General features: G+C 37.8%; 1 protein-coding gene across 3 annotated transcripts in view; it reads left to right on the top strand.

Annotated features, from left to right (window-relative positions):
- The window catches only part of lrrk2 (leucine-rich repeat kinase 2), a 247,705-nt gene that overhangs the window by 48,163 nt on the left and 172,467 nt on the right, over nucleotides 1-27,075 (top strand). For all 3 annotated transcript variants that reach the window (XM_039761109.1, XM_039761110.1, XM_039761111.1), the window contains exons 11-14: nucleotides 12,682-12,788; nucleotides 12,962-13,091; nucleotides 21,960-22,084; nucleotides 23,312-23,448. In XM_039761109.1, coding sequence (XP_039617043.1) covers nucleotides 12,682-12,788; nucleotides 12,962-13,091; nucleotides 21,960-22,084; nucleotides 23,312-23,448 — 499 coding nt within the window. The remainder of the gene's footprint in view (nucleotides 1-12,681; nucleotides 12,789-12,961; nucleotides 13,092-21,959; nucleotides 22,085-23,311; nucleotides 23,449-27,075) is intronic.

Here is a 27,075-nt window from a genome sequence, read left to right on the forward strand (position 1 = left end):
CTAGTAACAGCTCTTACAATTCTGGAGGGCACTCACTGTTCTACTGCATTGGGTGTGACATGGATAGGATTAGAAATGAGTACATTAGAGGGTTACCTCGGGTTGGACGGTTGGGAGACAAAGTCAGAGAGGCGAGGTTGCATTGGTTTGAACATGTGCTATATACTGAGAGAAGGGTACTAAGGATAGAGCTGCCAGGGAAGAGGAACAGAGGAAGGCCTAAGAGAAGGTTTATGGATGTGGTGAGAGAAGACATACAGGTGATGGGTGTAACAAAACAAGATGCAGAGGACAGAAAGATATGGAAGATGATCCGCTGTGGCAACCCCTAACGGGAGCAGCCGAAAGAAGAAGAACTTTGCTCTTCAAAACCTAGAGGTCGGGCTTTAGCAGTACTGTTTTTTGTCTGGTGAATTGTATGCAGAGGGGAAGTATGTGCTTTGCTTGACACGGGAACCTTATGGCACATGTGCATGCTCAGAGTTGTGACTGTGCATGTCGAGATGAGTGCAGGAAAATGTTGCCCAGGATTACAATGTGGAGCAGCTACTTTAATGATATAAATTACAAATTCATCATTAGGAGCTTGCATCTGAAGTGTCAGCTGTAAATATGGCTTTCAATTGTCTAAGGTTTGTTATATGTACTGACAATTCACCAATTAAAACACACACCCTCTCAGCTTTCATGAGTGAAAGTGAAAACAAAACTATCATCAATATTCTCAGTTAATGCTCTCACGATGCAGGAGGTGGAACATACAGTGCTGATTACTCGTGCTGAAGCTTTAAAAAAGCAGCAGGCTCTCGAGCAGGAAGAGGCATAGCTGAAAGCCATAAGAGATCAGTTGACAAGCTCTTAAAAGGCACAATAATATTCAAAGTGACTTGAATAATTACAGTTCACCGAAATTGGCAGGGATTACATTCCTAGAGCATTCGCGAATTGTGAAAAACCACAAATTTTGAATGTGGTTAAAACAATGCTTTTTCTTATAATTTAAACCCAAAATGTGCCCCCAAAACACTTTAATTTCAAACTCAGCTTAATACATGGTAAACCCATATACAATGAACCCTCGTTTATCACGGTTAATCCGTTCCAGACTCTACCGTGATAAATGAATTTTCGCTAAGTAGGATTCTTTATTTATAAATCGAATATTTTCGCAGTTAGAGTATAGAAAACCTGTTTACGACCTTCTAAATATGTTTTTTAACATATTTAACACTATTAAACACTATTTCAAAAAACTACTGGAACAATGTACAAGGTACAACTGACGCCATTGATGAAATTCAGTCAATCACCGGGCCAACTGCACATAAACTGGCTACACTCAAGCACACAGAGGTAAACGCTAATGCTTGCAGGCTAGTCTAGTACAGCAGGTGAATCCCAGAGACATTGAAGCTGCAGGTGGTGTCAGTGGTCATGAGCTGGCTGCAAAACAACAACAAGTGTACGGCACTGACTGATCAGCTCCGGCGTGCTGGTAAATTGCACTGGGAACCGACTATAGCTGGTTGTGGCGTTCAATGATTGTACGTAGCCAAATACACTCGGCTGCTGTGTGCTTGCAAATGGCACTGGGAAACGACTATAGCCGGTTGCGGCTTTTTAAGGGTTAAGAAGAACAAAACAGAAAATACAAGAACATTCAGCTGGAGATGTGTTACTGTCAATCAGCAGCAAGGAGAAATGAATAATGCTATAGCGGTCCGGTGCCGCTAAGATTCACACCATCGAGAAGACGGTGATTTGTTTATTTTTATGGTGGAGATTCCAGGGACGCACCCAGATTTGGCCAGACTCACATACACTCACAAACAGAGACAAAAACAAAGGAAACCGGTAATCACACAGAAAATAAAGAATGTAATGAAAACAAATAAAATAAATGAAAACAATGATACCACCCCTGTTCCCCTTATGGCGATTACACATTAAATACAACAAAGCACAAACAAAACACACACAGTAAATCATGAAAAATGGTAATGATGAAAATAGATAGTCCAGAGATCTGCACATTGAATGGGAATGTAAATATAGTCCTGCCAATAGTTCCTGAAATGGTGAAGACAGGTGGACGAGTTCAGGAGCGCTCCTTTCTTCGCAGGATGGCCATGAATCCACTTACAGTCCTCATGTACACAGGCAGACGGCAGATAATCCAGATGCCAACCACAAAACGATCCAGGACAAAACGATTAAGTACAGGTAACCCAATAGAAGGCGGACAAACAGGAACTTGAAGCACAAATTACAAAAACTTTTTTTTTGCTTTTGGTCACCAGCCCCCATTTTAAAAGCTACACTGTCATCCTTTGACCCCAACAGCACCTGCACCATCAGCAGAAGACCAATCAGAGCCACTGCAGGGACTGCTGGGTGTTGCAGTTTCAAATTCTGTTGGCTACTTTCACCATCCCAAGCTGCGTTTTCCTCTACAGTTGCTTCCTCTTCTCTCTACAGTACAGTGTTGCCATGAAAAAAGCCATAAAAATTGCAAAGGATATTTGCGGTTTCCACTAACAATTATTAGTTAGGTTCTAAGGAAAAAAATCTGCGAATGACTGAGACCACGAACTCTCAACCACGACTTCTCGGGGGGTCTACTGTATAATGCTCAAACATATGGAGTCAAAAAAAAAATAAAAATAAGGCATTTCAACCTTGCCTAATTACTCAAGCAGCACCAGGTCTTTGGAGAGCAGTGGAAGTAAACATGTATTTTGCCAGATGATAACGAATCAGAGGACGCTTACTGAAGTTGTATATAACCCAAAAAACAATGTACCATATATTCCAGTATTTGAAGGCGACCCATTGGCTTGCACAAATTTTATCAGGGCATTTAACTATGCAGTAGGAAGCTTGTAATGGTAAATCCCACATGGTAAGCCATTTTGAGAGGCTTTAAACACTTGCCAATGGAACATAGTTATACACAAGCAAGAAAGCTGCTTGAGAGTTATTAAAGAAACCAAATACTGATTGTTTTTGCATTTTTAGATAAAGCATTAAAGTGGCCTTCAATCAGGGCAGATGATGGAGCAGTGTTGAGAGATTACACACTTTTCTTGGTAGCTGCGTGATTGCAATGTCTAATCTAAAGTATAGGCAGTAATACAAACATTCATACTTGTTTCCCAACTTGCCAAATGCGAGACAAGTGGGAGATTATAGCTTATGATATTGAGGAAAATGAAATAAGAAGGGCACAACTTGCAGATCTAGTTGACTTCCTACATTGGCAGGCTAAAAAAATTGTTGTCTCCTATCTATGGAAAAACCTATCAAAGCTATACTGTACACCTAAGAAAGCTAAGAAAGAAACAAAAAAAGAACAATGAAGGAAGTCTCCCCTGAAAAGCGAAGCGGTTTTGCTACAAGCATTACTATTGTTGTTGAAAAGGAGACTCAAGACACCATGGTCAAATAGAACAGCAAATTAAGGTAGGACTGAATTTTTGAAATCCAAACGTTTATGTTTTAAGTACCTTAAACAATAACGCCTTATTCAAGTCCGTGGAGGCAGAATTAAATGGTAGATATGTTCTCAGTTACACCCAGATATCTTGCATATTACAATAAAGAAAAAAAATGGTTTTTCTACTAAAAAAGAAGAAAATGGTACTGGAACGAAAGTCTTCTCTTGTTGGTGTCTCTGTGGAAGCAGAGACATGTACAGCTACTGGGGCCAGCAAGAAATGTGAACTAGCCATAGTCCTAACCAAAGTCAAGTCTAAGATGAGTGAAAGGTATGCAAAAAAATCTTATGCTTTAATAGATCCTTGCAATACAGCAAAATTTTACAGAGAAGATCTTCAAAGACAGTTAAATGTCTAAGGAAGAATAACTCAGATTGACATCAGCATGGTATAAAGAGATACAATCAATAAACAGAAACTAATCAAATGTTCCATATTGTTCAACTTACAAGTCTGTGGAGTGGGAGAAAAAGTATTTATTGAATTGCCAAAGGTCCATACAATATACACTGAGCTTTATCCCAATGTAGAAGGAGAACAGTTCGCAGTTGAAATATATTAAAGATGGCCTTACCTCAGATTTGTGTATCTACCCCATATAGAAGCAGAAGCGGAATCGTTCCTAGGTGCCAACATCCCTAAATCACTGGAGCCTTGGAAAGTCATACACAGTACAGCTGATGGTCAGTGTGCTGTGAAAATTGTGTTTGGATGGGTGATCAACGGATTTCTAAAAGAAAGGGAACGTTATCAAAACATACAATTAATTGTGTACAGTAAACCCTCGTTTATCACGGTTAATCCGTTCCAGACTCAACACGATAAATGAATTTCCGCGAAGTAGGATTCTTTATTTATAAATCAAATATTTTCACAGTTAGAGCATAGAAAACCTGTTTACGACCTTCTAAATATGTTTCTGAACATTATTAGAGCCCTCTAGACAGGAAATAACACCCTTTAGTCAAGTTTAAACTGTGCTCCATGACAAGACAGAGATGACAGTTCCATCTCACAATTAAAAGAGTGCAAACATATCTTCCTCTTTAAAGGAGTGCACGTCAGGAGCAGAGAATGTCAGAGAGAGACAGAGAGAGAGAATCTACGATATATATTTAGATATGCTTACATTTAAAATCCGCGATGGAGTGAAGCCGCGAAAGTCAAAGCACAATATAGCAAGGGATCACTGTATCAGTAATGGAAACTGAAGAAATGTTACATCAGGAGTGTAACTGAAGAAAAGGAGTAAATGTCACAGAAAGACATGCAATTAATGAGCATATTTACACAGTCTGCAAAACTAATTGATGGCCATTACTGCATAAACTGTCTTTGAAAGGTGAGTCACTTAAAACCCTGATATATAGTGGCCCTCTTGATTCAGTGACCAATCCTACCTTGTCACTATCCAGAATAAGCATCACCCTGCTTCATAGCAGCTCTATTCAGGCACATTTCAGTCCTCCGGTCCTGCCCCCATTCTAGTACAAGTTTTCCTCCTGAAAAAGGGACGTCATAAATTCTACCAACGTATCCCTTTCATTCCAGGTTTCACCAACCTGTCAATGGCCATTTCATTTTAGCCCTCTTGTATTCCTTCAGGCCAGATGGTCAGAATTTTGGAGATTTTTTTTAGCTATACTACTTTAAAACTGCAGTAATACTGTTTGTTCTAAAGCATTTTTGTAAGCAAATATTTTATCTTAATTTTATTATGCCATTCTTATCACAATGATGTGTATGAATCTTATCTGTACTTCTCAACAATGCGGAAACCACTATTTTGATCAAATCACTAATTTTGTGGAATTGTAGCCACAAACCTGCAGGTAGCCTCCACCTTGATTTACCGATACTGGAAAACATTCATCCATTTACCATTTTTCAGTCCTGTGGCACATGAGCTGCCCTCTGTTAGAGAAAACAAATTCACATTTTCACTCATTAGTCAATAGCATTTTTCTACACCATACTCCTTAGGTTTTCATGGATAGGCAACTCATCTGGCTTTATTTCCATCTCAGGGGAATGGCTTTTTGGCTCTTTCATGAAGACCTCTTCTAATACCTTAATTCTCAACATGTTTGGCAACATGACGTGTGAAGTTTTGAAACAGACTTTGAAAGTTATTGGCCTAATTAGATGAAGACCTTTGGCTTCAACTGTGTCAGTAACCTAGTGGTTTCTGCCAGTTAACTGATAACAGTGCTGGGCATCTTTCAGATATCAAAATGAAGCAAGTTTGATGTATGTCTTGTTTGTTGCTCTCAGTTTGCATGGTTGACCACTGCATTTCCATTCCTTAACCTTGCCTTTTTGTTTGTGCTTCTGCCAACAAACTTGAATAGTACATCACAATAATTAATCCTTACCAGATGGGAACAACTAACAAATTGCTTTAGCTCCCTAAATCATGCTGCCAGGTATTAGAAATTATGCCTTTTGATAGTGGTCTTTACAAGAGGCATTTTCGAAGCATTCTGCACACTCCTTGTCATTGATCACTTTGTCCCCAACAGTAATGAGGCTGATCACTGAAGAAGAAGGAATAAAATGGTGATTTGTTGTTTTGTAGGTGAATCCTTCTTGATGCCAAACAGGTCTTTGCAGTTAATTCTAAAGTGTCAATTATAAACATTACATTTCAATTAAAATTTGCATGTTAACCTCCCAAAGATGGTGGCTAATGATCTGCCTTTTGACACTTAATGTTTTTGCAATAAGAATTTGTTGAGGTGTTGCTCTGCTTTATATGTTTGCCATCCAGTATATTGATCATCCTTGTATGTTTCCCTTCAGGTTAGTCATCACCCAGTTGTGAGAGTTTTAGTTTCTTTATCTACTCAGTGGTGTCACATAATCATTACATGATGATTATGATCTGTTAAGGAAAAAAAGTATACAGTTTTTATTATTCCATAAACACACATAAAAAAAAATCTGAAAAAATAGATTATTCCAGAAACACAAATAGAACAAATCTGAAAAAATAGAACATGTTATTCAACTAAAAGTTATTCAAAAGCATTATACAAAAAATTGTTTTCATCATTACAATTTTGGAATCTACTATGTGCTAAAACACTAAGTCCTGCATGTGTCTTGGTTGATTTTCAACTGTGAGCTGCTAGTGCAAACACGCAAACATCTTTGCAGTCATACACCTTACTGTGGTCTGTGGACCAAAGTGGGGCTGAAGGTATGGGGCATGATTGGATATTGAGGAGGAGCAGTCCTAGCCTCACTCATTGTAAAACCACATGCTACATTCAAGTACTGTGGATCAGTAAGCTTGTCGCTTCTTTTGATCATTATTGCTGAAAATCATTTTTAGAACACTTTAATATCTTAAACTCTTAGGCTTAGCAGGTCTTATAGATCTTTTAAATGAATGACTGTTGTTCTAAAGGATGCAGCTGTCCTAAATGTATCCTTGAAAGAGTACTAAATGATTGCTAATCTAAAAAAGGTATTATAGTGACTTTTGTCTGTCTGTTTTAAAGTATGCTGGCACTTCTCTAGAGTGCAGCCCCTTACTTTGAGTCTGAACACTATGAATATATCCCATTATTAATGTTTAGATCATCCTACTTTACTCCTTAAGAACTTTGCTTGTGGAAGAGTTGCATGCTGTCAGCTACTGTATATACTAAAGATGTTCTTGTATTTTCATATTTATAATGTTTTTGCCAGAACAAAGAATTGTTAGCATATCTGTGATTGGCAGTGCAGGACTAATCCTTGCATAATATGCTCCTTAGACATGTTTGTTAAATAAAATTCTTATTAGTCTGAAGAGCCTTTGAAAATGAAATGGGGATCAAGAAGAAGAATATGGGATCACAATTTTTGCAGTAATACAACATATGTGTTTTCCAGCGTTTTCTTGTAACAAGGTGCCAAAAAAATTGTGGAATATTTAGAAAAGTACAAGAAGGATCAAAAAGCCATTGTTAGAGTATGAAACTGAAAATGCTAAAGTATAGGCATACAACTTTATTAAATAGTGCTTATTGAAAGAAAAATGTTTTATTAGAGTTTGTGTTTAGTAGTAGGGTGTTGTACATTGTTTGCCATTATGGATGCAATGAGGAGTCAAGCAAAGTGACAGACACCTTTTATTGGCTAACTGAACTGATTACAATATGCAAGCTTTCAAGGCAACTGAGGCTACTTATTGAGGCAGGTTGATCACATTATTATTCGAAAGATTGTAGTTGAAGGAATGGTGACAATGGAATTCATCAACAGCACTTTCCATTCCTTTGAAAAGGTCCCAGAAAGCCTTGTGCTTTTAAGGCAAAGAAAAATCACAAACCTAGAAAAGTGCAGTTTTTAAGAATAATATGTTAATGAACAGAAAAGAGATCAAAACAGAAAAAAATTTAACAGTAAGGCATTAAGAAAGGTAAAGAAGAACACAACAAAGCAGCTGTTTATGATCTTTTTAAGTGTAGTTAGAATTCAGAGCTATTCATATTAGGAAATATAAACAGATTTTTTTCAAGATTATTATTTTATGAGTATGCTTAATTTACTTACCAAATGTAAAAATGTATATCAAAATATGACCATTTGATACAGTATAATACCAAATAATGTAAATTGCCCATGGAAAATTGTCATTACATTACTTTCTCCACATGAATTGATAGTTGGTTCAAGTTACTTACTTCTGATTAACTTAAAATTTGTTTGCTAAAGAAACAAATCCACTTTGAACACAAAACAATCTTTTTTTTTTCATTATTTTTATTTTTTTTAACCGAAATGTCCCAGATGACACTCCTCAAATGCTGATTACAGATCTTGTTATAGTATCTATATAAGAAGTTCTAAAACTTTTAGAACTAATTATTGGAACTCAATTTGGCTTGGTAAACTCAGTGACCCCTGACCTACATACACAGGTGAATCCTATAATGAGAAAGAGTATTTAAGGGGGTCAATTGTAAGTTTCCCTCCTCCTTTAATTTTCTCTGAAGAGTAGCAACATGGGGGTCACAAAACAACTCTCAAATGACCTGAAGACAAAGATTGTTCACCATCATGGTTTAGGGGAAGGATACAGAAAGCTGTCCCAGAGATTTAAGCTGTCAGTTTCCACAGTTAGGAACATATTGAGGAAATGGAAGACCACAGGCTCAGTTCAAGTTAAGGCTCGGTGGCAGACCAAGAAAGATTTCGGATAGACAGAAGCGACGAATGGTGAGAACAGTCAGAGTCAACGCACAGACCAGCACCAAAGACCTACAACATCATCTTGCAGCAGATGGAGTTACTGTGCATCGTTCAAAAATTCGGCGCACTTTACACAAGGAGATGCTGTATGCGAGAGTGATGCCGAGGAAGCCTTTTCTCCGCCCACAGCACAAACAGGAATAAGGTGCTGTGGACTGATGAAACTAAAATTAAGTTATTTGGGCATAACAAAGGGCGTTATGCATGGAGGAAAAAGAACACAGCATTCCAAGAAAAACACCTGCTACCTACAGTAAAATATGATGGTGATTCCATCATGCTGTGTGGCCAGTGCAGGGACTGGGAATCTTGTCAAAGTTGAGGGACGCATGGATTCCACTCAGTATCAGCAGATTCTGGAGACCAATGTCCAGGAATCAGTGACAAAGCTGAAGCTGCGCCGGGGCTGGATCTTTCAACAAGACAACGACCCAAAACACTGCTCAAAATCCACTAAGGCATTCATGCAGAGGAACAAGTACAACGTTCTGGAATGGCCATCTCAGTCCCCAGACCTGAATATAATTGAAAATCTGTGGTGTGAGTTAAAGAGAGCTGTCCATGCTCGGAAGCCATCAAACCTGAATGAACTAGAGATGTTTTGTAAAGAGGAATGGTCCAAAATACCTTCAACCACAATCCAGACTCTCATTGGAACCTACAGGAAGCATTTATAGAGGCTGTAATTTCTGCAAAAGGCGGATCTACTAAATATTGATTTCATTTCTTTTTTGTGGTGCCCAAATTTATGCACCTGCCTGATTTTGTTTGAACAATTATTGCACACTTTCTGTAAATCCAAAAAACTTCATTTCACTTCTCAAATATCACTGTTTGTGTCTCCTATATGATATATTTAACTGACATTTTTTATCGTAACAACCAATGATTTATACAGGAAAATAATGACTATTAACAAGGTTGCCCAAACTTTTGCATCCCACTGTATTTTATGACAAGTAACCGTTACCTGAAGCATTCTCCTAAATGGCAGTGATTGCAGTTTTGTGCTTTAGAAATGACTTTAGAAAATTCTCAGAGTAATAGATATCAAAAATTCCTTGTTTAGGAGTTTATCAGAAATGTATTTTTATTGTGGCAGGGTGTCAGTAGAATCAGAGTGCCTTTTTTTTTCCAGTACTTTATGTACAGAAATTTAACTTGATAACTTTGGAGCTTCTTATAACAACATCACTTACAAATAACATAAATAAGTTAAACAACATACATTATAATCAGTTGCAAAACAGTACAGTTATAAAGGAAATGTGCAAATGAGAGTGTGTGTTTGTATTGAGTTGTACATACACACGCGCACACACACACATTTACAGCTTCATGCAGCATATGAGAGAAAACATGAATAAGCAAGAAAAATAGCCTACATTACTGGTTTGTGAGAGTTGTGGCTCTGGGAAAGAAACTGTTTAGGTGTGTATTAATATCAGTTGTAATTGACCTAAAGCATTTATTAGAGTGAAGGTATTGGAGCAAGTGATAACCTGGGTGTAATGAGTTGTGGTGATCCTTTTGATGTGGTTCAGGACACTAGATGCATACAGGTTTGGAAAAGCACGTCCAATTATTTTCTCAGCAGACCTCACATAATGCTGTAAATCATTTTTGGAGTGGCCCATTGCTAATTCATCCTAAGTAATAATGGAGAATGTGATCACATTTTTAATTTATGGCCCTGTAGAATTGTACTATGATAGGCTAGGAAATATTTAATATTCAATTGTAATACTGTTAATTTTCCTGATTTTCATATACTGTATCTTATTATGTGATGTGCACATATTGATTAAGTGATTTTGAAAAAAGTACCTAATTTCTAGAATGTTATTCGTGAGTCTGCCACATGTACAATTTCTGCCAAATGCCTCTTAAGTTTGCCCCACTCATGTTTAGTTAAAAAGGGCAGAAAACTTTTAGCTTGCAGGGCAGTCGAAAACTGCCAAGGTATTTAGTGTTACAGTTGAGACCGAAATTTAACCATAAATAAAAAGTCATAACATTAAAAGAAGTGTTCAGGATGAGCAAAAGTTAAATGTTGCCTTCAATCTTGCAACAGCCATTTTGGGGGATCAAGCAGTAACGATAAAACAATGAGTACATTTTTCTTGTTGTTAATGCCTGTTTTGTGTGTTTTATTATTTAAAACTAATGATTTTCAACTTTTCAGAAAATTTTTGTCCCTTAAAAGTATCATTGGTGCTTTCACATTCAAACTTATTACCTTCCGCATTGGCTTTTCTGCAGTGCCATTACAATGTCTGATGACTTCACATACTGCCAACAGCTTCATCCCTAGCCTGCACATACACACCGTCATCTTTACTTCAGACTGGTCAGTGGCATTACCATCTGCCACACCTTACCTAGCTTCAAAAGTCTGTTCGATGCCAGGATGATAGCCAACGCTGAAAGAGAGTTAGCAGCTAAAGTTTGACATTCTGTAAATGCTTCTCTTCATCTTCACACCCGGTTTCCACACTCTCATGAGTTGTTTTTATTGGTGGCTTTTCCAGGTCCTCCCACCCATTCTGACAGTCTTTGGCCTCCTGAGAAACCTGTTTCTCTTAGATTCAGACCCAGGAAGTTACAGTATTGTGTGGAGATTAAGTGTATCATCTCATGCCCTGGAAGCATACAGTATATGCTGGAAACAGAAAAAAATTGCCTTGTCTCAGGCTTCATTATTTAACGATCCATCCCTGGACTAAAGCATAGTTATTTCTTTGTATATTTCAAACTTATAATGGACATTTTTTTTCAAGAGGGAGTCTCTTCAATACAGAAAAGATAAACAGTGAAATTTGCTTCATTAAAAAGCAGTAAACAGGCAATGAATTGCTTAGCACTCACTGAAGTAGGCAGATTATTTTTTCACTTTTGTAGGCAAATTCCTGGCAGAAGGTACTTAGAAGTGGCATTGCTCCCATGTGTGATTGTGAAGTAAAAGTAGACGTACTTGGTATTTAGGTGCACAGGTTTTGTGCGTTTATTTACCTTCAAAAATATTTGGCATTACCTTTACCCTTACCAGCCATTCCACCTCAAGTTAAGAACCACCATTTGTATTATTGCCTCACGGGTACTGGCTAAGATTTACTTGGTTTCCAAGTTTGAAAATTATTCTTTATCCACATTTAATCCCAAATGCATCTTAATCACTTGGATTGGCTGTCTCCAAATTATGGAATGTTAAAGAGAGTTTGTTGAATGCTAATAATTTACTTGACAACACCATCTGTTCTGTTTGCTAATTGACAGATTGTTTTTGTTCACTTTCTCAAATTATCTCTTAAAGCTATGATTTTATTTTGGTTTTGTTCATTCTTGTGTACATAAACATACATTCCTTTTGCAGTTCTTTTCCAATCCTTAAACAATGAGAAGTCTTTCATATTAATGATGATTATGTACACTATTTATAGCTACACGCAGCACTGGTGACACATTTAGTTTATCTGATAGATCACCAGGTGCTATGCAGAGAGTTTTATTCATGGACAACACATACTGTATATCAAACTGATGCACAAGTCTTGCCGTAAATTTCCAGTCCTTCCATTTATTATCAAATCTGACAAATCTGTTTCAAAATTTTGGGAAATTAAGCCTATCCTGACAGCATTTGCCTCAAGGTGTGGACCAGTCCTGAATGGGGCATCATGTTAAACATACATCCAGAGTCATTTAAATGGAACAAATTTAAAGATGCCCATTTACCTAACACATCTGTCTTTGCCATGTGGGTAGAAAATTGGAATGCAAAAGAGAAAAACCCACACAGGCATGAGGAGAACATAACTCTCCATGCCAACAGCATGGGCTAGGATTTGAAGACAGGAACAGAAACTGTAAGGGAGCAGTACTAACAGATGCCCTGAACATTTATTTATACAGTTTGTTGCTTAAATTCTCTTCATTGTAGGTATCCTGTGCATCTGCAGGTGATGGCTGCTATGCTTTTACATTCATCTTCAAAAGAAGTGTTTCAGGCTACAGCAAACACTCTGGCGACCATGGCAGGACAAAATGGTAATATATACATACAACTTAAAGCCTTGTGAAATTAATATATGTGCATTGTTTTATAGACTGGAAAATGTATAATTACAGTTTTGGTCACATTTAACATACTGGATTTTTTTCTAAATGTGTGACACAGTAGTTTAAATGTCTTGGTAAATCTTATTTTGTGTGCCTTGTAGTTAAAATCAGATCAGTACTTTTATCCAGTGGGATACACATTAACATTTTTGAACTAATGAAGAAGCACATTGGCTTTCCAGAAGTGGCAGAGAGTGCGTGTCGGCTTTTGTACAATCTGTTCCAAGTGAAGTAAGTAATATTTTCATTTGTTATGTATTTTCTCTCAATTTTGTAGAAATATTCATGTGTGCAAAGGATTGTCTGAGTAGAATATTAAAACCCGAGAGATAGTAGCTTAAATTTTAAGCAAGAGGTAAAAAAATATATAAAAACAGTTTTTTGATCCTCTTCTGAGATGAATACTGCTTTATGAGTTGTTCTTTACCTGGATTGACCATTAAAATTTAAAACTAATGTCTTTCTTTAAAAGGATTCTACTCAGTGTTCCACAGGCTGACTTTGATTAACATTAGATTCAAGGTGAATCAGTATTTTTTTGATGGTGCAATACTGGTTGCCATGGTAGCCACAATTCAAGAATTATGTAAGCCTTGGGGAGAAGGTTAAAGAAAATCACTATAGTTCAGCAATGTCTCTAGCTGTTATACAATTAATTTTAACAGATGGCTTCAGTTGTTCACATAAATAGCTATTTTCCTTTTGAACCAGAAGAGTGTCCTTCTGTACACCTACACATTAGGAACATTTTGTTTAATATAATTGTACAAGAAGTGCTGGGGCACAGGATAGGGAATGAGCAACCCATGCTGTCCGTGGTGATACTTCATACATATCAGTATGGGCAGACAGCTTCCACCATACTACAGTAAGTCCTGTCTCTAAAGTACTTTGTTATGTATATGTGAGATGGAGAGGTAGGGGTTAGGTTGATTGGAGTACTCTTATATGGAGACAACATAACTTCTGAGAAAACTGAAACTGAGGAAAGTCAGACCTTGGTGCTTAAAAGGAGAGAGAGAGAGAGAGAGAGAGAGAGAGAGAGAGCGAGAGCGAGAGAGAGAGAGAGAGAGAGAGAGAGAGAGGGTAGCTCAGAAGCTACTGTTCAAGTCAGATCCTTCAAAATGATCGGTTAGGGTTCATAGACGTATTATGGACCTGATCTGCTAGACCATACTGACATAATGGTTCTAGGACCTACCTCTGACACTGTGTGTGCTTCATCCTGAGTGGTTTTTAATATACATTTAATTCTTTTAGAATAGAAAAAGAATTGGATGAAGACAAATGAGAAAGGAGGAAGACAGGTAGACATTAGCAATGGGAGAAAAAAATAAATACAGTATAGTACTGTGATATTTGTGCAGTTTTTCAGTTACACATTACAAAAAAAATTTTGTTTCATCCTTGGGTGTACAGAAGCAATACATTTTATTGATTCTCGCATACATTGCTTATGTGTTTCCCTAGTTGGTGCACTGCTACTATTGTATAAGAAACCTCTGCTGAAATTGCTTGTTGTTTTCAGCAGTGTTCTCAAGTGTATGGTTGGTCCTTCCTTTGCACCCCCCAATGTGCAAACCCAAAATGTGTTACTGCTACATATAAATATAGCCATAGCTGCAACAAAATTCTTCATGCAAGAAAATGTCTATTATATATCCGTTTGTATGTTGCACTGGTTTAGCTACACCAAGATGTCCAGGCAAGTATCCACCATTGGTCTAGTCTTTACTTGGGTGCTTTTACAGTCCAACTCAATCCTGAACCAAGTGTGTGCATCCACAGTCTCGGCTCTGATCAGGCCTCCTTCCCCCACTATGCATTTCTGAGTGTTGATTCAAATAAAAACTCTAGATATGTTGTCTTGTGTTATTGGGAATAATCTGTATTTCAGTTTGAGATATTCATGTTCAGATTATTTATGAACTTATTTGTGAGGGTGTTAGACTAATTTTGTCTACTTCTTCGCATTTTGTTTTTGTTTGAAATTAGCATTCAGCCTTAGAACAGAGGGAGATGTTATTTGAACAAAAGTCAGTTCATAAACAGGGTAATAAAAGTGCCACAGCAAAGTTCCCTCTTTCACACCTCCTGTTTTTCACTCTTTCTTGCTCTAGGCCTTAGTCTTTCTTCATTCATTTCACTGTCCAATGACCTTTACTTCAAAATCTGTACTCAACAGACACACTTTAAGCTGCACCTGGAGATTGCTTTCAGCCAGACTCTGTAATCAGTTTTTTCTGCAGGGATTGCCATCAGTTATTCTCCAGAGACACCAGACTAGAGCCTCTTCTAGCAGCTTCTGGACTTTACATTGCTCTTACAGTGCAAGGCCTCCAAGGCAGTTCCCCTGGTACCTGCTTTAACAGAGGGACAACAAAACCTACACAGTCTCTTCTTTAACTGTGTGTCTTTTAGCAGCCTGGAGGTGTTGTCTGTTCTGGTGTTTTCTCTGTGGTCTCTATGCTTGAAAATAGTCTGGTAACCAAGGAAACCCCCTTCCTTTGGATCATCTGGCAACTAGCATCCTCAGAAATATATTATGTTTGCATCCAGTCTGCCTCTCTTTCCCTCCCTCTCTCTTTCTCTCTCACTGTTTCTCATATATATACAGGTACCTCTGTCTTTTGCCTTCTTTGGATACTAAGCATTCATGCAGGATGTTTAGCCCTATAGCAGTCCTTAGAGTTTTGCACTGGCAAATGCAAGACTTCTTCTACTCCATCTTTTCCTTGAAAGTTACCTGAAAGATTAGCGCTGCCCTGTGTCACTTTGTTAATATCCTCCTCACAACATTTAAAAAAACAATATTTTTAAGGAGCTAATTAAAAATCATAATAATAGAACTAAGGTGTCTTACAGCAGAAACCAGAAATTAGTTCAGAGTTAGCAGCTGCTGCACATGCACATCCTCTTATAATGTCAAAAAACAGACAGTTGGAAGTTTATAAGAAATTGAAGTTTACAGGCCTTTACAAAGTTAAAATTATTTAATAATAATTTAATAGCTTACAAATACTATTGAATGAGGGTTGGATTTTAACTTGTACATCCAATTGTATTATATCCATCTAGGTATTTTTTTGAGCTCCTCTACTCTCATTTCAAGGTCTCAATTTGAGAGAAACATACAGTATAGAGATGCCACTAATGCCAGATGTAGCAAAATGTCATTGCAGATAGAGGCACACAGTTTTAGTAGGGTAAGTATGGTCCCATTTTGTCCTCTGAAGAGTGCATGCAGCAGAGGAGCTGCCCAGGAGAAATGGTCCTATTGTATTTTTAGAGTTTCAGGGAAACCAGTTCCATCTAATAGCAATTTTAACCTGGCGACCTTAGAGGAAATAGAAGGTAGTCTCTGACCCTGGAAGTGATTCTGGACCTTGGCCAGAGGTAACCCTGGAAGGAGCTTTAAAGCCACCTCCATGCTAGTAGTTAGTTAAATTCAGAACCTGAAGGAAAGGGGGCAAACACTCACTTCGAAGTGGGTTAAGAAACATGATGGGTAAGAAAGGTAGTGCTTTTGTGTGGTATTTGAGTAAAGAGTACATCAGTTGAGTTTTTGTGTGGTTTTCATTGTACTCTGAACAGTTCAGAGTACGGGTAGGCCTTCATCTGGCACCACTGTGACCTGATGTGTGTTGAAGTAGTGAAAATGCACAGAAGGATCACTTCTAAACAGTAACTAACGCATCATCATACCTTTAAAATGGCATGTAAATCAGTACAAGTTGAAAATCTAGGAAACAGAAGCATTAAATAAAAAAGCAAGTAAAATTTTAAGTAAGTGTCCTGGAAAGGTACCAAACAAACCCAAGTTAAAAATGGTACAGTACCAGCAATTTGGTATTTTTGATACAGGAAGTAAATGTCTGTTTTTTTTTGCTTCAACATGCTCAGGACATAATATGATGTGGTACGAAGTGTTGTGCGATTTTGGGTTCACAGGAGACCTCCTCCCAATCCCGTTATTCCTTCAACGTGCTTGCCACTTCATGGGTACCCCTCCCTCATTTTGCTTCAAAGAAATCACAACTTCACAGGGATTTATTGAATCAATACGGTACATGGCACAGTGTATCAAGTATGGTGTGATTTGGAGTTCACGGGGACTCTACCCCCACTTATTGCTTTTTGCTTCAACTTATCCACAACTTCCTGGGGGACTCAGTTGCTTCTTAACTAATTTGGTGTTGGTACTGTCTGAAAAGCTGGTATTGATACCAAAGTCAAAATTTTATTACCAATCCAGTGCTATTGCCGGATTGATAAAGGAATTGGTTTATCTGGAGGTAGATTTTTTTGAAGGTCTTTGTGTGCTACTTCAACTACAACTACTATTACTACTGCTGCTGTTGTAAGCAGATGAGTGGACTATCACTGCAGTTTGGAGAAGCAGTAGGTCTTAATATATTTTAGGTTTGTTTGTACTTTGCCTTGTTCTTTTTATATCTACTACCCTGTAGTTATTGTGTTAATAAAGACACCATTTTTATTTACTTTTTGCCTCCTCAATATTTTCCTTGGTGCAGAGGAATGCCATGAGGGCTCCTCATCTATTACAACATGCAAAAAGAAAGTGGTCGAGGAACAAGGCGGACCGTAGGGGACAATGGCGGGGTTGTTTGTGTGCCCTTAGCAATCCCTGGCGGATAAACATACGGGAGAGCTTATTATTAATGGACATATGGTAACAGCGCTGTTTGATTCCGGCAAGAAGCACCGTGTAATCAGCCGACAGGGAGTGGGGCGGTAGGCCAAGAGAGTGACGAAGATACTCCCGGACCGTCGCGGGCTACTACGTCATCCACTAGCGCCCCGCAGCGAGGGAGGATTCTCCGCCCCTTGAGGTCAGACCGGACCCGCTCTCTGAGTTGCACTTTCAGTTTAGAGCGACTCCGGCTTCTTTCAAGAGAGAACAGTGGAATGACGACTCTCTGAAGCACATAAAGAATGCAGTGGTTCTCGTTAACGCCAGCACGCATTTGCCCATGCCACAGGGACCTCACTTTGTCATGGATAATGAATTATTGTATCGGGTTGCTGAACATGAGGGGAAGGTCCGGAAGTTGTTGCTAGTCCAGCGGACCTACGGCGGCAGGTTTGCGAAGTTAGCCCACTCTCACCTTCTTGGAGGCCATCTCGGCTCCGATAAAACATTAGAGCGCATTAAGCTCCGTTTTTGGCGGGGATTAATGAGGAGGTTAGCGCTTTTGCATTTCCTGCCGGAGTGTCAACTGCGGCAAATTCCTAGGAAGGACCGTGCTCCTCTGATTCCCCTTCCCCTTATTGGCGTTCCTTTGACAGGATTGGGGTGGATATAGTAGGACCCTGGAGCCCTCAGCCGAGGATATAAATATATACTCGTCCTCGTGGATTATGCAACCCGATTCCCTGAAGCCGTTCCATTGCTCGGCTACCACTAAAAATATTGCCGGGAACTAGTAGGAGTCTTTTCACGGTGGGCATTCCTAGAAGTCCTGACGGACCAAGGAGCGCCTTTCACCTCGGAAGCGTTCAAGGAGACTGCCAAGTTACTGAAAATAAAGCATTTAAAAACCTCGGTGTATCATCCTCAAACCGATGGGCTAGTGGAGAGATTCAATCAAACTCTCAAGCAAATGCTACGTAAGGTAGTCAGCAAGGATGGGAGGAATTGGGACCAACTCCTCCCCTTGTCCTCTTTGCCTACGGGAAGTCCTCAAGCCTCTACGGGGTTCTCTCCCTTTGAATTACTATACGGAAGACAGCCCCGGGGCTTATTAGATATTTTAAAAGAGGGCTGGGAAGGGGAGGCACAGCCCTCCACTAACATTTTGGAGTATATCGCCCAATTGCGCGATAGATTTGATGTAATAAGACCTATACTAAAAATCATATCGAGGAGGCACAATCAGCACAGGCCGCCTGTATGACCGTGTACGACTCTCCGGGAGTTCCAACCGGGGATGCGTCATGGTATTGGTTCCTACTTCACACTCTAAACTGCTCGCACATTGGCTAGGCCCCTACTGAAATTAAGGAGAGGAAGGGATTGGTCGACTATTTGGTGAAACAGCCCAATCGCCGACCAGCTGGCGAATATATCATGTAAACCTGCTGAAACCGTGGAAGGAGAGGGATCGATCCCTCCTCCGGACAGCCCTGCTCTCTTTATACTCCAAGTTGCAAGCCATAATGGCCTGTCTGTTACATCTACATTATACCAGAGTTGCTTGTTGACTTGCAAAATCCTTGAGACTCGAGCCTTTTTCTCTTATTTTTTTTGCAGTTCATTTAGTTGAAAATATAACAAGATGTATAATACATTTTGAATGTTTTCAATCTTGCTCTTGGCCAGTTTCTCATGGCTTTGTATATTTTATATATTGTAATGTGATTTTATAGAATTGTGTGGTTGGTTATAACTCTTTTATTGTAATGCATGTATTTTGAAAAGAAAAATAGAAAATATTGAATATATAGCTGATGCTCTACAAGACCAACAGTGTTCCTTACATTATGACCAGTGTTCAAGGTGGCCTTGATGGCCTGTCTTAACATTTCCTGAACTTTGGATTTGTGAAGGGCAATATTTTATAGTGTGTGTGATTTTTTTTTTTTTTAAGTAAACATTTAGTGCTGTGTCATCTCACTGTAACACTTGCACATTGAAGATTTGTCCTCCATTCTTGGCCAGGTCAAAGCAGAAAGTGCATTACCAGCATGAACCATTTATTGGTAGCATCTGTGTAACACATACAGTATTACAAGTAATAACCAGCAAATACATTTTAAGCAGATAATGCATAGGTATTATTGAGTCATAACATATGGACCTATAATACATTGGCTACAATTACAATGTACTGTGATTACAGAGAGCACATTGTGTAACTAATAAATATGCTACTAATGATATTAACAGAATACACCTGAAAAAAGTTTAAAGAAAAAGTCAATAAAAAAACAAACATACCTAAACTGCTTTCATGTCCCTATAATTAGAAGGGCTCAAATAATGTACAATACTTTCATTATTGGAATGTTATTGAACTGGGAGACCTGTCTTAATGGTCTTTGATATGAATGAACTTTTTTCCATGAACTCTGTTTTTCTTCAGAGAAGAGCATTACATTTTGCCCACCCACTTTACTAGCATCTAATTATTTGTGTTGGGGATAAAAATCTTTTCATTTCTTAATCCTATTTGAGGCAGGAAATGAAATAAGGTCCCTGGAGCTATGGATAAGATGTTCTAGGCAGCTCTCAGTCATGCCTGGAGAAGCAAACCTTAAGTGATCATTTTAAATAGTGCCACTTAAATGTTTTTTGAGTTTATGTGTAGTATTTTTTTAATATACAGCAGATAACATTCTGAATAATACAAAACTACATTTTTAAACCAACGTAATCCAATTCTGGGATCCAGGGAGGATAAGAGTCAGGAAAAGGCATCTCCCTTATCCCTCACACACTCACGCTTACATAGGCTCAATTTAAAATCACCACAGGTCTTTGTGGATGTGGAGGATAATTGAAAGAGAATTACACATGAAAAACAAGATATGGGATTTATTCCCAAAACTCGAGAGTAAAGATATTTTAGCACCAACCACTTCCCTGTCATGCTGTATTAATGTTACATAATTACAGTTAAATTCTTTATGCATTTTACTGAACAGAAATGGTAAAGTCTCATTTAATAATGTGTTCAGTTAACATCATATTTAGATTAAGTCTTTGTTTTGCCTGGACAGTTAATATTTAAATGTTTAGTATTCATTACGTTATTAACACTGCTTAAATATGTGATATGAAAAAAGAGTAACACTAGAATTTTAGAAGCCTACGAAAAAAGTTGTAATGTTAGGCCACCTTAAATTCCTTCTCACCTCTTCATCAACGTCTTTGTTTTGCAAAAGTGTCAGTCAGCACAAGCAGCAAGCAGCCTGTATTCCATCCCCCACCAATGCAGTTGAAGTTCTCCTTGCTCGAGTCTGTTTATCTGGGTGTGAGGTGCCTGGAGTTGTATAGGGTAAGTAATATATTGATATTTGGAATACATACATTTCATGTGTGTTCCATGTCTACAACAATCTAGGTAAATATAGGATAATAAAACGTGAGACAAGAAATGTTGAACACATGACTGAAACAAACTTTTTTCATGTTATTGTAAAAATTAATGAAATGTTGACATGAAATGTATAATGTATGAAGGCTGAATTCCAAAAATAAATACTTTCACAAAAGGTATATCAAAACAAGTGTGCCTTTATTCAAGAATATAACTGAAGAAAAAGAAGTTATTCAGTTTATATGTTGCTGTCAATAAGTAAAAACTGAAGTCCAAATATCAATTGAATGGCTGCTTTTACATCAAGAGGTTGCTGGTTTGATCCCAGGTCTTCCCCGCATTTACCATTATGAGTAGTGAGCTGCTGTTATTATTACATTAATATAATAATAACATACATTTACTTTGAGTTTGCCACAGATGTTCTTACCTCAACACCAACCTTGCAATTGATATCTGGACGTCAGTTTTTACTTATTGACAGCAACGTGTAAATTAAATAATAATAATTAATTATTAATAAATAATTTGATATTTGGACTTCAGTCTTCACACAATACACATTGGTTCCTCACATCCAGTTAAACAGACTTGAGCAAGGAGAACTTCAGCTGTGTCAGTGGGGGATGGGATAGCAGGCTGCTTGCTGCTTGTGCTGATTGACACATTTGCAAAACAAAGACACTGATGGAGAGGTGTGAAGAATTTCAGGTGGCCCGGCATTATGACTTTTTTCGTAGGCTTCTGGGATTCTAGTGTTAACCAAAGTAAAGGTTTAATTTCAATAGCATATGCTGAGCTTCTTTCAATACACTTCAATTTGTATGTCATAACAAAAAGGTATTAATCAAATGTGGGATTATTGTCTTCAGACCATTCCAAAATTTGCTTCCTAAAGCTATTTTTTTTTCCTTAATCTGCTTAATGCTATTATATATACAATTAATTATTTTAAGTAACTGGCTTCAGGAAAGTCATAATACCTAAAGTAATTACTGCAGTTCCTGATACATATTTCTCACCTCTTGCTTTTTAGTGTGGCATGCCTTGATGTGGCTACCATGGCCATGGCTGAGATTCTGAATGCTATGAAAGTCCATAAGTGTTCTCCTTCAGTTCAGCTTGAAGCCCTTCGTGCTGCCTTGCTCTTTGTCAGTTCTGGTTGGTACTGGATCTCAGTTAGATTAACCTTAATTAAGCTATCAGATTACTTAAATTCTAAACCGATTAAAAGAAAGTCATTCCTTATTTGAATTCCTATTATAGTTTTTTGAAGGGAAATCTAATATAGTGAATTTGAAATGTTTTGGCTTGTTTGCAAACTGTTCTTTCATATAATATGAAATGTGGAAAGCAAGCTAGTAGAAAAGAATTAAATAATAAAGAGAAGAGTATGCATTTCCTATATAATATTTATGTGTGTTTAGTTGGGAGTAATATATTTAATAATCATGTTTCCAAACAAAGAGCATGATCAAGAAGTTCACTGTTGATGCTGTAAAATAGAGTTCCTCAACTTTTTCCTGATTTAAACCCTGTTCAGCATATACACCCATAGCATGGCCCATTTGAGAAGCTGAGATCACATTTTTTAATTGTTCACTTAGACACAAGCAGGTCTTTTTGTTAATTATCTCTTTTATAAAGCACTTTTCACTGTGCAGAATATTTAGTCAACCAAATGCAATTTAGAACCTACATATGTACTCATATAGCCTTGTAGTTTTTCATTAATTAATTAATTAATTAATTATTTTTTTCTGTCTTATTACTGCCCCACAATCTTAGGCTCACATCCTAGTCTAATGGATATTCTCTGGATAGTTTGGTTCCCCATTATTATCTAAAAGCTGTGTATGATTAGTTGGTAATTCTGAACTGTTCCAAGTGTAAGTGAATGCAGGTGTATGCATGAGTATGACTCATCAATAAGCATTATTTATTGTTTAAACTCCAGTGCTACTGGTTTGTGCTCTAGGCTTCTCTGTTAGATAAGTAGTTTGAAATATTCATAAATGGATGCAAGGTCGTTTATCCTGAATTGAGATAAGAATGTTTTGGGTTTGAGATGGAAGGTCTGGCGTGTGTATTTGCTAATCTGGCAGTGTATAGATCCCAAAACAAGATATTTAACTACAGGTGAAAGAAGAATTGAGGACATAAAAGTGATTGTTTGTATTATGAAACTGTTTTACAATATTCCTCATGTTAAATTATCTTTTCTTTAAGGCTAATTGAATGGAATACATTAATAAAGTATACATTCCAGATCATTTTGGTAGTACATGTTAGTTAGACCAAAGATGAAGAAATTGACAGGTTAACCTTTTTGTTGTTTGTTAACTTATTTGAAGTGTGGTGTGTCTTTTTTGTTTTTATTTGCTTTAGACAAAAGTGGAAAAACAAAGATGTCATTGCAGTGTGACATAGAAGAATCTGATATGATCAATGTTACCTTAAAAGTGATTAAAAACCAATGTGTTTTAGAAGGAGCACATACCCTTGTCCTTGATACTCTTAACAAGGTAATACTAAATTTAATTAATATTTATAATAGAAATGCACTTTTTTTGTGACTTTACATACTCCTTGTAATAAAAAAAATGCAAATCCCAATTTATAACCCACATGTAGTAGTAAACACTGAAGAATTCACAGCAAACTTTGTTCTTTTTTCCTTTGGTGTTTTTAAAGTACTGTACTGTAGAAAATATGTAACTGTGAACTCCTGTGCACAATATTATTGCTTTCAGTAAATCAGTCATCATCTAACCCACTGAATCCTGCAAATAATACAAACTCCATGCAGAGAGGACCTGGCTTGCTACAAGCCAGCAGCGCTATGACTGCACCACTGCTTAGTTGTGAAAAAAGTGTTGGACCTTTCTCAATAGAGACAATTGGATTTTTTTTCTAATTTTATTGTCCTTTATCACTGTATTGTGGAGGATGGATTAAAATTCTTTATGCTGAGTAAAAGTAAGATGTTGAGTGAGTTGTTTAGTGTAAGAAATCACATAGTTTTTTGCTGACTACTAATTCATCTGGTATTATTACTATTATCATTTTTATTTAGTTTGAATAATGCTACTAAAACATCAGAGTAAATGTGAATCCAAAAATATTTGACAAAGTAATGACCTAGCAAGAGTGGTGCTCAACACTAGAATCCCTGAAACCTATGAAAAAACGTAATCCTGACCCACCTTAAATTCCTTTGCATCTCTCCATCATGTCTGTTTTGTACTCAAAACGGAAGGCACTCAGAATTGAACCGGGAACCTCTTGAATACGAATCAGCAGTTCTTACTGGTGCACCACCTAAGCAGTTGTGTCAGTGTCACACTCTATCCCGATTTCTTTTTCTACGGTTATATTCTTCAATAAAAGTGCACTTGTTTTATTATATTTGTACCTTTTGTGAAAGTGTTTATTTGATATTTGGACTTCAGTCTTCACTCACTCAGTGCTGCAGTTCTGTACTTTAGTTTTAAGTTCATGCTTAACTCTTTTAGGGCTAATTTTTTTTTCTTTTTATCTCCCAGGGCTGAATATTTTTCCAAAAACTAACATTTTTTAAAAAAGAACACAAAGCAATTGTTTTACATATCAAATCAACAAAAATATTTACTTTTGACAAATTTTACTGTCTTGCATGTTGTATGAGCCTACATACTCTATTATTTCACATACATATCACATACATTTTACACAGCAAAGTCCTGCAAAGTCTGATATCACTCAAAGCAGCCAATTTCAGTCATTGCCACATTGCACTACTTACAATACGTGTTGCTTTGTTGCCTACTTTTCAATTGTCTGTTGCTGCACTCACATGTATTATTAGTGTGTACTGTAGAGAGACAAGTCACCCTTTTGCCATTGTGCCATTCCACTGCCACCAAGTTTTCTGCCCGCATGAAAACCATATTGTTACCTCTTTCTCTTCTGAAACTTTATGAACTTTATGCATGGCATTATAGCCTGGCTCACCTCATGGGATTTGCTTCTGTTTATTACAGAAGTGAATAAAACTTTGCAGCAGCACGTACCTATCACCATGCTGCATAACCTGTCCAAAGCCACCAGGGAACAAAGCACGTTTGGACCAATGCTCCCAACATTATATCACCAGTTCTGTCCCATCTCTATTTGTAATACCACAGCACGCTTCATCTCCTCTTTTGTTGTGGGTTTACACTTTGAAAAACGAGAAAGCGATGCAAACGCAGCCCGCGATTCAAAAAATTTCTCCGCCTACCTGTTTGTCTCGTCTGACGGTAGCTGAAAAGCAGCATCTGGAGAAAGCAGCCTGAAGTACAGCAGCTGGTGATCTGTCGTGTCCAACATCAAGCAATGCCGTCTTGTGAAGTCCAGTAGCCAGATCGGCTCTCAACGGATCAATGTCTGTGTATTTATCCCACGCGAACCTTGCCGTAGATGCATCGGCTGCGCGAAGGCGTCAACTGGCAGCAGATCCGCTGGCGCGGCATCGGCTGGTGTTTGATCAGCTGATGCCGGCTTCTCACTCTCTTGTTCGATCTGATCACTGTCAATAAAATCAGATTCTGAAAAATCAGAGTTCGACTCCACGCTAATGCTAAAACATTGTCTGCCGAGTGTTTTCTTTTCTGCACTCGCTTCGCTCCCTTGTCACATGTCGATGCCATCTTGCCATTGTTTACATTTCGAAACTCACGCACACGCAAGGATTAGTTGCCGAGTCAATGAGTCTAGCATTCCTCCAAGCACAGAGGGAATGCCTGTGACGTGACAGTGAGATTTGTCGCCATTAACAGCTGATTATCGCCCTCTATCCCTGGATGTCGACTTTAGTCGACATGCGCCCTCAACCCCTCCTGTCGACAAAAGTTGACATCCACACTAAAAGAGTTAAGAAGGTTAATTGCAAACTAAGATACAGTTTTGAGCTATCATAAACTTTTGCTTTTCAAAAACAGTACATTCCAGTTGATTGTTGCAGTTCATATTACTTTTGACAAAATTTGGGTCATTACTGTAGATTTGCATTCTTTACTTATACTCATTTTCGTTTTTGTGGCCTTTTCTCTAATTCTGTTATTTTCTTCCTGTAACTTATACCTCTGTTGATCTATTCAGAAATCATTTTACCTTCTTTTTTTCAGAGCTGAACTTAAAACATTCACATTTTGTTTAAACATGGATACTCTCTGTTCAAGATTGTCAGTAGAAATCTCTACACTTTTTAATTCATGCCTGTAAATGTAGTTGTGGCTCTTTGCTAAGTAACAGAATGAGACAAACACAGTAAAGGTTCCTATCACAGCAGAGGGATTGTTTTTCAAATAATGTGCAATCCTACATTTTGCCTACTAATTTAACCAATATCAAAGACATAATATATTTAATAATTACTTAACACTAGAATTACCAAAATCTAAGAAAAAACTTGTAAATCCGTCCCACCTCTCGCACCTCTCCGTCAGCGTCTTTTGTCTTGTAAATGTGTCGATAAGCAGCAAGCAGGATGCTAACACACTCTCCCCCCCACCGCACAAAGTTTTCTCAGCTCAAGTCTTTTTACCTGCATGTCAGTTGTTTAGAGTTGTATAGAGTAAATACTATTATCATTATTTGGAACACATTCATTTCATGTGTGTTCCGTGTCTACAACAATCTATGTACACACATCGTTAAAACAGAAACGTTTTTCGTGTTTTAGTAATAACTGTTAAAATGTAGACATGAAGCGTATCATATTGAAGCCTGAAGTCAAAATATCAAATAAACACTTTCACAAATATAGCAAAACAAGTACACTTTTATTCAAGAATATAAGTGCAGAAAAAGAATCCATGTTAGGATGGGACATTAACACATCTATACTAATAAAAGGCAAAGCCTTCACTCACTCACTCACTCACTCACTGACTCATCACTAATTCTCCAACTTCCCGTGTGGGTGGAAGGCTGAAATTTGGCAGGTTCATTCCTTACAGCTTCCTTACAAAAGTTGGGCAGGTTTTATATCGAAATTCTACGCGTAATGGTCATAACTGGAAGCTGTTTTTCTCCATTTACTGTAATGGAGATGAGCTTGAACGCCGTGGGGGCGGAGTTTCGTGTGACATCATCACGCCTCCCACGTAATCACGCAGTACATAGAAAAC

The sequence above is a fragment of the Polypterus senegalus genome, chromosome 8, assembly GCF_016835505.1.
Source record: "Polypterus senegalus isolate Bchr_013 chromosome 8, ASM1683550v1, whole genome shotgun sequence".
NCBI lineage: Eukaryota > Metazoa > Chordata > Cladistia > Polypteriformes > Polypteridae > Polypterus > Polypterus senegalus.